This window comes from Chiloscyllium plagiosum, unplaced genomic scaffold, assembly GCF_037043375.1.
Source record: "Chiloscyllium plagiosum isolate Xiang-an unplaced genomic scaffold, Cpla_swu_hap1 HiC_scaffold_7, whole genome shotgun sequence".
NCBI lineage: Eukaryota > Metazoa > Chordata > Chondrichthyes > Orectolobiformes > Hemiscylliidae > Chiloscyllium > Chiloscyllium plagiosum.
Genome location: NW_028270145.1, coordinates 12616196 through 12627773, shown reverse-complemented (window position 1 = coordinate 12627773; position 11578 = coordinate 12616196). Strand labels below are relative to the sequence as shown.

The 11578-nt window shown below is 39.5% G+C and overlaps 1 protein-coding gene across 2 annotated transcripts; it reads left to right on the top strand.

Moving 5' to 3' along the window:
• Positions 1-4151: 4151 nt before the first annotated feature.
• LOC122551317 (gamma-crystallin S-1-like) lies at positions 4152-6304 on the top strand. 2 transcript variants are annotated; one of them, XM_087988722.1, is made up of 3 exons: positions 4152-4217; positions 4517-4759; positions 5955-6304. In XM_087988722.1, exons 1-3 carry the CDS (start codon positions 4167-4169, stop codon positions 6228-6230), a joined length of 570 nt encoding a protein of 189 aa, XP_087844848.1. In that variant the 5' UTR covers positions 4152-4166; the 3' UTR covers positions 6231-6304. The 2 variants fall into 2 exon arrangements, with proteins under 2 accessions (XP_087844848.1, XP_087844849.1); XM_087988723.1 differs by lacking the exon at positions 4152-4217 and adding an exon at positions 4372-4399.
• The last annotated feature ends 5274 nt before the right edge of the window (positions 6305-11578 follow it).

The window sequence follows — 11578 nt, the reverse complement described above, 5'->3', positions numbered from 1 at the left end:
GTCCAGGTCTGGTCACCCAGCTAAAGGAAGTATATCATCAAGCTGACAAGGGCTCATAAAAGAATTACCAGGCTGTTGCTGGCGATGGAAGATTTGAGTTAGAAAGAAAGGCTGGATAGGCTGGGAGTTTTTTTCACTGAAGTGTAGGAGGTTGAGAGGTGACCAATTCAAAGTTTATAAAATAATTACAGCTGTAGATAGAGTTGATGGTAATTGTCTTTTCACTAAAATGGAAAATTTCAAGACGAGGGGCTACATTTTTAAGGTGAGAGGAGACAGATTTAGAAAAGACAAAAGAGGCAGTGTTTTTACACAGAGGGTGGTTAGCATGTGAAATGAACTTCCCGAGGAAGTGATGGATGTGTGTAAAATTACAATGTTTAAAAGAATTGTGGATGGATACATGAATAGGAAAAGTTTGTAAGGACATGGGCCAGGGTCAGGCAGGTAAAGCTACTTTAGATTGGGATTTTTTTTCGACATGGATTGATTGGACCGAAGGGTCTGTTTCCATGCTGTATGATTCCATGATTCTATGATTCTATTTAAGGAGGCTAACATTTAGAAAACCACAACTCCTCATGGGGCAGCAAGTGGCTACTGGATGCTAATGACTGCAATCAGGCATAAAAAACTAGTGACAACAAATTGGTACTCAAGGCTGAAGGAAGATAACAGTAGCAACAGTTCTGAAAGGTTGTTTTCCAAACAGTCTTCCCCATCATATGTTTGAATTTATACCTGAAGCTTCCATTTAATGACCAGGACTGAAGGTTACCCTGTGCAAAAGCAAATCAATTACAATGTAAACACAGTTGTGAGTGCTCTTTCTAACTCTTAGAGGTAAATGGGAAGCCATGGTGTGACCAATTTAAAAAGCAGCAATTTCCAGAGGCCCAGAACAACTCTTTCTCAAAAATGTAATCACTAAGTAAAATAGATAGTGTAGCACAAAAAAACCCATTAATTGTCCACAAAGAATTGATTGCACTATTCCAATTCCTTTGGAAGTGGCATGAAAACAGAATCTGAGGTTTCCCGGTTGTGTGTGCCATCTCTCCAATATATTTTTAGTGCCACACCACACTCAGGTACTGCTCCTCTATTACTTTTTAAAGAGATACCAATTTTTTTCAAAAGTAACAATCTCTGAAGCAGCAGCAAGGAGAAAAACAAGAGGAGAAAAATGCGAAAGAAAACATTATACCAAAACATAGATCCCTTATTTGCTTGTAATTTGTAAAACAGCAGCCTACAATGGGCTGAAAGAAAACATCTGAACATGGAAGGGCACTTCAGTTTTCAAAGAGAAAATGAGCCCTCACTTCATTGATCAGCAGATACTTCATGATGGAAGGCGAGCAGTGAAACTTCTTACCATGCTGGGAGACAAAAGATTGTGAATAATCAAACTATCTGATATTTCCATGACACCTATAGAGATGTTAAAACCATGTTCGATTTTTAGAAAACTAGATTAAGATTCGAGTCAGCTTCAGGATAACTAGGCTGAGCTCCTGCCAACAGCAGCAGGTGACAATATTAATTAGTTCCTGGGCAGATGTCAATGTGAAGGTCAGAAATATGTTTTATTGAAGTTAGCTGAAAGGTTGATGGAATTGCCCAATTGACTCGACACCCATCCAACCTTTCCGAAAGGTACTCCTGAATCAGACTAAAGATAACACCATCGACGTATGTCTGGAAGAAGGATACAAGTCCAAAACAATTGGAGCAGGACAACAACATCTGCAGCCTGTTTCCTGATTCCCATTAGTATTTCCCCAGCCTCTTTCTCAAAGGGGCTTTTGTTCACTTTTACCTCTTGCTTCCTATTTATATATTTAAAGAGGCTCTAACTGCCCATTTTAAGATTATTTACACGTTAATTCTCACCTTTCACTTTCTTCTTCGTTATCCTTGTTTTGTACAATTTTGTGGTGTTTAACTTTCCCACCTCATTATTACCTCATCATGCCTCATTTTAATGGGGATCGCTATTCTCCCGGTATCAAGAGAAATTGGATGGTGCAAGTTCCCAACATGAAAATCAGAGCAGGCACTTGTTGGTTGCAGCTCACCAGCATCTTCTTCAGGTTTCTATTTTGGTCAGCTTTCCCCAACACCTCAGGGCACGGATCATGGGCAGTGACCATTTACACCCTCCATTCACCAAGGTTGGAGTCAGGTAATCATGACATGTTTCACACTCACCGAGAATGGAGGTCAGGTGGCGTACTGTGCAATTTGTAGCTCATAGCTACATTGCAATGCTGTGCCATGCAATGCTCTGTGTGCAGGAACATGCAACCATTGAGGTGTATCTCAGGGCTTTTAGTTTGCTTTCTTAGCACTCACTCACTTTGCAATTACTAGGATGCTCACAGCACCTCTGGCATGTCTTGCCTTACCTTTTGGCACATTCCAGTTTTAATCGGAACTTACCTGTAGCTCACAGTAGTTCTGTCTTGCTTTGTTGTGTAGCACAGACAGAAAGTCAAACAACTTGTCACATTTGTCAGCTCCAACCAATCAAAAGGGGCAGACATATCACTGTACAACACAGTGTTGTGTTAGTGTCACACCCACAGCATGTGCCAAAAAACAGACAGTCCGATCTCAAAGTCTCAGGGGAGTAGTCCTTATTCCTGTCAAAGAGTCTCTGGTCAGTTAAGGGTACAGCCACAGTCAATCAAGGGCCTTTGCTGATCTCAGTCCAAGGGATTGGTTACATTCAGTCACATGTTTAGTGTGACCTGTGGGGATCTGAGGATCTGTGACCTTACAATCTGGGAAGTGGGTCTCACTCAGTCTTGCACATCAGGTTCAACCAGTCTGGGGATTAGGAATAGATCAGTTAGTGGGCTGCACAGAAATCATTCAGGGGTTCATCTGTCATCTAAGTGCACAGTCGGTACCCCTTTTGACTTCCAAATCAAAAGTTTCCAATGTTTAATTTGATTGGCTATCTTGTAAGATATGAATTGGATATTATGCAGGCTGGTTGCAAGGTTAATGACACATTTACCAAAAGCAGTAATTCCCTGCTGCCTAGCTAAATCCCTGCCTCATTCCCAGGCAGAAATGTAAAAGATACAGCAAGGTGCTCCCAATGCTGAGGTGCAGCTCGTCAGAATTCTCATCTGATTCTGCAATGACTCTCAGCGTAGGCCCTTGGTTCAGACCCCTATAAAATCCCACCCCTCAATAACACTGCAACTCAACTCATTTACATTCAGCGTCCTATCTTAACAAACACAGCAAACAAACTAGACATTGAGAACTCTTGACATGGAAGTCAGAACAGGCACACAGCTGGTTATGATGAGCCTCCATGTTGCTGAGCACCTAACACATCTCAGGTCAGGATCCTAACCACACACATGCCTCCTCTATAGACAATAGCATCTGACATATTCCAGCTTCCAACAATCATCACGACACTTCTCCAATCCAGTTGCAGCTTATGTATTGCAGACCTGTATTGCCGCGTGCACTGACAACTAACATTGAGAGGCTGCTGCATGGAAACGTTGCATGCAGGGACAGGTTCCCAGCTCCCAGACTGGAGCAGGCAGCATCTCAGGGCCGATCATTGGACCAAGTGGCCATGTTGGAAAGTGGGTAGAGCCTGGTCTACAGCATCATCATAGAGTGAGCCACTATCTGTCAGTGGACAGCAAATCATCCATCACCAGTACAGTCCCCATACAGAGCAGGAGTGTGTCCGTTGTCATTTGTTCATTTGGGGCACTCACGGCCAAGGGTTCTGTCTGACTGCCAACTGGGGAATGGAGCACTGTCTATTCTATAGACCCCCATCTGCTCTCAGGGGAATTATGCTGGGAGACTCTCCTTGTCTATCATAGAGCTCAGTTACATTGGACATTGAATGCCAGGCAGAATCTGATTGACATGGTTCCAGTTGAGAGGTGATGCTTTGATGGACTGAATGGCGGACACCTGTTCTGATATTCCAATGGTATTCTTTAGGTTCTCTATCAGGTCTAATATTGTTATAATGCAATTGCTGAAACGATTGTCAGATACTGATTTACAGTCACAGTTGTCCAAAGAGCATTCAAACCAGACTACCAGAGATACACTGGATTTCATCCTTAGTTTCTCCCGAAAGCCCAAACCCACTCCACCAGAGTACAAGGGAAATGAGGAGCAAGCAAATTCAAAAAACTCCACGACACATCATTATCTTTCAGGTATGTATTTGTAACTCATGTGAGGTGTTTTGTTTCTTTTATTGCTGAGTTTTACTCTTCAATCATTGGAATAACAAAAGTATAGTCCATTGCAGCATTTCTGTTCAGCTTATAAATACCAAGCTGTGTGGGACAGTGAGGGATTCAGTTACAAAGCTAACTGTGAGCTCAAAATGGGAAAGGCAAGATGACTTTTTTCAGTTTTTGTGTTGTATAATCAAGCATTTCAATTTTAAATCATTCATTAAATATCTACATTTCATAAATGAGTGACTAAAATTGATGTTTCTTTCCCACAGATCATCTTTTACGAGGACAGGAACTTCCAGGGGCGGCACTATGAGTGCAGCAGTGACTGTGCCGACCTGTCCCCTTACTTCAGCCGCTGTAACTCCATCCGTGTTGAGAGTGACTGGTGGGTGCTGTATGAGAGACCCAATTACATGGGATACCAGTATGTTCTGACCAGGGGAGAGTATCCTGACTACCAGCGCTGGATGGGATTCAATGACTGTGTCAGGTCATGTCGCTCCTACCCACAGGTAAGTTATAATTCTGCAATTGTTGAATCTTGTGACAATAATATACATGAAAAATAGTCAATAACATCAAGAAAAAGCAGGTATGTGTTTTCTTCATTAGGCCATATCACTGAACCTATATATAATTAATAATTGGGTGGTTTATATGTTCAGCACTAATAATGCACAAGGAATTAAGCATTATCGTCAGCTTTTGGGACTGTGGTAGCTTCCTGTCATTAGTACCAGCATATTTTCTCTGATTATTTGTCCTTAGTGTTATAAATAGTGAAGATATACAGGTAGGTTTTCTGTAATACCACCAAGACGAAAGGTAGGTAGCTCTCCACCATCTTTTCAATGACGATTTGGGTTTGGCAATAACTGCCAGCCTTGCCAACAAGTTCACATCCCATACCTTTAATGGAATCATTGACATAATCGGGAAAGAGATGAACACTAGGAACTGAACCTTGACCTCCACTTGAGAACTGAAGGATGGTTAGCAAGCAAACATTTTTAAGCTTCGAGATGTGACAGCAACCAATAGCCTTTAGCAAAGGGAAGAGGCCATTGAGGCTACCAATGAAATATGAAAATTGGGAAATTCTTGCACGGTCACATGAGTTTTGTTTAATGGAAGCAATTCAGGATGTCTACTCAGACAACCATAGCTTCAGTTTTTGCCTGTCTAGATCTACAAAAAATGTTAAAGTTTCCCAGTGAGGTACTCAACCAGATTCAATATTGTAATGAGGGTACAGAAACTCAAAGGTTATCCACTGAGTCTGTTTTAATATCTAGCTTCTTATGGTGATGGATGAGAGGAATCTTTAAGAGAATCCCTTTTGCGGGGGGAGGATGGTTCTTTTGAACTTGACTCTCATTGGGGGTGTATACACCGATCCATCAATCGCAGGAATAAAAATAACTACAATTTAATTCTGTTCAGCAACTAAAATTGATTAATTTTATTTAAGTTTGTGCAAATACTTTACCATTTACAATATAATAGTGGTACACTGCATGGTACATAAATTAAATTGGAACAGTTGAATTGGGCACTGCTATTTATTTTTCTGCTTTAGCTTTATTTATCTATACAAATCTGATTAATTATTTAATATCAAATTCCACCCTTTTCTGTAAATAAATATATGGACACTAAATATATATTAACAACTTCATCACAAACATGATCTTATTTCTATTCCAGTACCGAGGAGGCTCCTACAGAATGAGGATTTACGAGAGGCCTGACTTTGGAGGGCAGATGATGGAATTCATGGATGACTGTCCATCTGTCTATGATCGTTTCCGTTACCGTGACATCCACTCCTGCCATGTGATGGACGGTTACTGGATCTTCTATGAACATCCCAACTACAGAGGGCGACAGTACTTCATGAGACCCGGTGAATACAGGAGATACAGTGACTGGGGAGGCTACAGCTCAGCTATCGGATCTTTCAGGCGCATGAGGGATTTCTAGGTGGTTGAAGATAATAATAAAATTCTTTTGCTGTAAAATTCTGAAATATAATAAATTGCATTTTTGTTGATGCATTTTGATATCTTTGTTCATTTTCAAATCTCTTGGAAACAATAGTTGGGGTACAGAGTATGTCTCATGAACAATATTTTAGCCAGAGATAATGACGTTATGAATATCATTAAAGTGAACAATGAAATAACTTCTGTTCATAAGACAGGTAGTTTGAAATACCAACTGAGCTGATTCATAGTAAATAATGGAAAACAGCTACTAGCAATTTTCAACACAACCGTTGCACGTTTAAAAAAAAAATTCAGTAGTTAGTTATAGTGCAAAGCTCCACATAACATACTGTATTGATTTAAATAAATAGAAAATCAGAATCACTATAGGTCAGACTAGTATCTAAATTTGATGTTCACCTCTTGTTCTTTCAGCTTTCCCCATATTATTTTTGATCATGAGAAGATTAGTTGATAACCCTTCTCCACCTTGCCCTGTCAGTGATCCATTCTTCTTTCAATCCCACTGCATTTACACCTTTCAAGCCACAACCTTCCATCAAAGCTTTAACCTTCCTCTTCTCCTTATTTCTTGAAGTCCTATCTTCATATGTCTTCTCTCTCCAAATCCGACGACTACAACATTTCATTCTCTTCTCGGCTACTTTCTTCGATGCTGTCACAATCTTCACTGTCTCCCCAATATATCGGTTCCTGCTTTTGTCCGTCCTTGTCATCCCTCACATCCACCTCAGTATCCATCTCTTATTACTGTGCAATCATTGTTCCTCTCTTCTTGCCTTATCTGCCTTATCTAACAATGCTGGTCTCACGTTTTCTAGTTCTTTCTTTTCAGCAGTACTTTCCAACTACATCATTCTCCTCAGTACTTTTTTCCAATTACTGCATCCACTAAACTAATCCATTGCTTAATTTCCATTCCCATACTTTTATCTGATGCCATTACTGATGCCAGAAACTTGAAGCCAAATTTGGTTTTCAACATTTTAACAAAACATCTGGACTGCATCAAGTATGGATTTTACAAATAAATTTTGATTTCATTTGTCATGATATTGAAGCTCAATTGTTAGATTTCTTTTCTGACAGAACAGTTTGGTAATTACCGTTTTTCAGGGAGTTTAGTAAAATGATACAGACTTACTTTAGAGAATCAGAATCTCACTTTTACACAAAATGGAATAATTAAGCAGCCAAGCATTTGCTGTGATTGATTTGATTTATGATTCTTTTTGTTTGGATCACCATTCTAGATTATCAGTGCATCTGTCAGTGGCAATGGGGACATTTCTTTAAGTGCAGTCCCAGACAGTCTGAATGCCCTGGAGAATGAGCAGGTTAGGGGTCTCACCTATATTGGAATTACCCACCTAACTGGTAATCCAATGCATCTGAGAACAATCCAGGAAAATCACCCTTAATTATGTCCTCGATATGGATCTTGTATGAGAAGATTATTTAATTGTTACTATGTACTGACATTGCAAATGGGAATTTCATATTTCAACATTCCTTTAAAAAAAAGGAAGTACTCTTCTAATTTCCCTTCATGTACTTTAGCTGATGATCTTTAAAGACCTCCACTTCACTATAATGGACATGTTTTCTTTTATCTACCTTAGAAGATCTTTAAGAGATGTTCTTTTATCTTGTCTGCTCCAAACAAAATAGTCCCAGGTTCTTTTGTCACTCTTCATATCGAAAACCTCACAGGCATCCCATAATGTTAAACTTCACATTTTCCATAGTTTTGATACATTTTTTAAAATAAGACAGACAAAAGTGAATACAACTTTCTGTCTGCAAACCATCCATACAATGAGTATTCCAGGCTTACCTCTTTGTTTCCATACTTTGAGCTTAGATTTATGATACCTGGAATATCGCACCATCCTTTAAACATTTGTTGACCAGATACATTCCTGCTGCTGTTCTCCTTTGAAAGCTTGAGAGGAGACAACTGCTTCTATTTTGTGGTAGTAATGACAGTGAAACTGTGAGCAACTTTTTGGGCCTGCACAGTTAAAAGCAGAAATCCAGAAGGTGCTGCAAGTGATGCTCTGCCTCCTCAGCATCTGTGTTGGTGATATCACCAAGAATGCAGCCAAGTGGGAATATTGATCTGATGAGAACGTTGACTCTGACAGTATTTGTTTAATAGTAAAAATAAGTTACATTTTGTGTCATGAGGAGTAATTGGTCATTTAATGTCACATTATATTGAAAATGACTGCTGAAACAGTCACTGGCCCTGGATGAATACTTATTAATTATCAAATTTCTGCATTACATTTGAATACTCACATATCTTTAAAATGATATACTTCTTTAAAATTGTTTATAATATTTTAGCTTCTGCCTTAATCCCATCAATAAGTCTGAATCATTCATTTTCCTGTCTGTGAGCAGTTAAATTAAAAGTGAAGATATTCTGTGGTTTTTACTTTCTGATTTGCTGTCTGTGAGAATACTTCAAAATGACTGTTGGGTAGCTTTCTTCGAGCTCAGCAGTGAGTGAGATTGCTTTATTGCTGGCATTGATTGGAATCACTAATTTAAACTTTATAATGAACTACTACCATGACTGATATACCACATGTTGAATGAGATTCCAAATTTCAGTGTCTATACAATTTACCTGGAACAACAAATAACTGTTTTTGGAAGCATTACTTAAACGTAGAGAGAGTTGACTATTGGTTTGGATGTACAAATAAAGTGACAAAGAACTGACTTTGTTGGTATAAGCTTTGCTTGTAAATCTGAAGGTTCCAATTTAAGTTCTTTTGAGTAGAAATGGAGATTCTGAATGAAAGTGATAAATAAATGATCTTAAAAGAATGGTCCCATCATTTTTTTTTATCATTCTCCCTCCCAAAATATTTTATCCCAGATATTTATGTATTCAATTTTATAAAACATACATTAGAATGTTGAAAATTTGGTACACGTGGAAAGTGTTGGTATGCTTTTCTCAGGTTGAAAGATAGATTAAAAGTCAGATCTGAAATTGAACTTTCAAATGGGATGCTAGTTAACTAAACTAGTTAGACAGAAACTACCTGACAGTGGCAAATATCTGTCAATCAGTTGTAAGGTGGTTGCTTTGAATAGGATTTAATTTTTGCATCTTGGGGGAGTGTGTCATTAGTGATCTATAAAAGTAAACATTTAAACATTGCACAGGATAAAATGACACATGGAGAGGAAATGATACCTGATTGCAAGAGAAGTTGATACGCATTGAAATTTCTGTAAAGGTTTTCTTAAGTGAAAATTTAGATTAAGAGTGATACTCAGAAATGAAACCTTAGAACTGCAATCTAGTTATCTAGTTAGACAGGAAATGCCTGGCAGTTTCAGGTAGTTCTTAAGGACCATTTCTCGAGTTGTCTCCAGTTTGGAAGGTTCAGTTCCACTTCGGCTATTGAACTTACTCGCACCAGTCCATTGTTCCTTCACTGGAATGGTTGCACTTTTGCTCTCATCCTTGGTACAGGACTTTACTGCAGCTTCTTATATTCCACGGCCTTACTCCATAAGAGACAGACTCTTCTGGTTCACCTGATTCCGACCAAAGTGTCCAGAGCAGTTGTAAGCATAAAGGATACATAAAGGATTTTTGAGGGGCTTGACAGAGTAAATGCTGAGAGGAAGTTTCCCCTCATCAGAGAATCTAGGACCAGAGAGTGAAGTCTCATAATAAAGGGGTGTCAATGTAAGACTGAGAATTCTTTCTTTCAGAGGGTGTGTCTTTGGAACTCTTTGCGACAGAAAGCTGTGGGGGTAGAGTCCTTGTGTATATTTAAGACTGAGATAGATTCGTGATCATTAGGAAAATTAAAGGCTATGGGGAAACACAAGGAAGTTGGTGTGAGGAATGTCAGGTCAACCATAACCTTATTGAATGGTAGATCAGGCTTGAGAGACTGAACAGACCACTCCCTTTCCTAGTTCTGATGATCTTACTGTCTATATGGAGTGTTTCGCAGGATGAGGTGTCCATAACTTGAGGGCATAGGTTTAAGGTAAGATGGGAAAAATTTAAAAAGAGATCTATGGGACAATCTTTTCACACAGAGGGTGGTGCGTATTTGGAATGAGCTGCCAGAGGAAGTGGTGGAGGCTGGTAAAATTATAGCATTTAAAAGGCATCTGGATGAATATATGAATAGGAAGGGTTCAGAAGAATATGGGCCAAATGGTTGGCAAATGGGACTAGATTAATTTAGGATATCTTGTGGGCGTGGACGTGTTGGACCAAAAGGTCTGTTTCCATTCTGTATATCTCCATGTCTCTATAATTGCAGTTTTACCTGGAGGGACATGATGGGTGTGGGATGGTGGGAAAGGAGAAGTCATACCACAAGATTTACATTTGCGGTTCTTGCACAGAAGAGTGTTATGGCAGTGAAACAAGATGTTGGGCCTGATAGAGGAATGGGCCAGGGTGCTTTGAAGGAAATTGGCCCCACAGAAAGAAGGGAAGATGTATTTGCTGGTGGCATCACACTGGTAGAAATAACGGAGACTGTTTGGTCAAATGGGAAGGTTGGTGGGATGGAAGAGAAGGGCATTGGAGATGGGTATCAATTTCAGACTATGGAGCTAGGAAAGTGCATGGCACTCAGACTTACAGCAGTTTGGTAACAAGGGAGGGATAAAAAATGACAATTAATTTGGATACATGGATTGTAAAGGCATCAAGGGACATAGGGAGAAATCACAAATATGGCATTGAGATAGATGATCAGCCATGATCATAGTGAACATTGGGCCAGGCTTGATGGACCGAACAGCCTAATCTTGCTTCGAGCTTCTTTTTTGTTCCAATGTATCCTGCAAAACGCTTTGAGCACTTCTCCATAAAACTCTGACACTTTCTGAATTTACACATTAAACATTTCTAATATAGCTACATAACACTGATTTTCTACCATGTATCATGGAACCAGGTATTAATGGATAGTTTAGTCCCCATTTTAGTCAGTTCAGCAGGGGGTGACGCTGTCACGTTGCAAACACAACTGTTTCAGAATTGTGACTGTTCCGAAGGTTCAGCAGAACCAGGGCACAGAAAGCAGGGAATGATCTCGTTCACTGTTCTTCTTTGTAAAGTAACAATGAAATTATGTGTCGGCAAAGAGAGAGAATCAATGGCACCTCATTTGTCTTTGAAGTTGTTCTCTTTACATTGTGTGTGCTGTGTGTTTTGTTGCACTTTTGCTGAATTTCAGTTCTGATTCATTAGAATGGCAAATGTACCGCAGCATATAAATATCAACTGGCTCCCCTGGGCTACAATCAGTCAGTTCCTCAGCT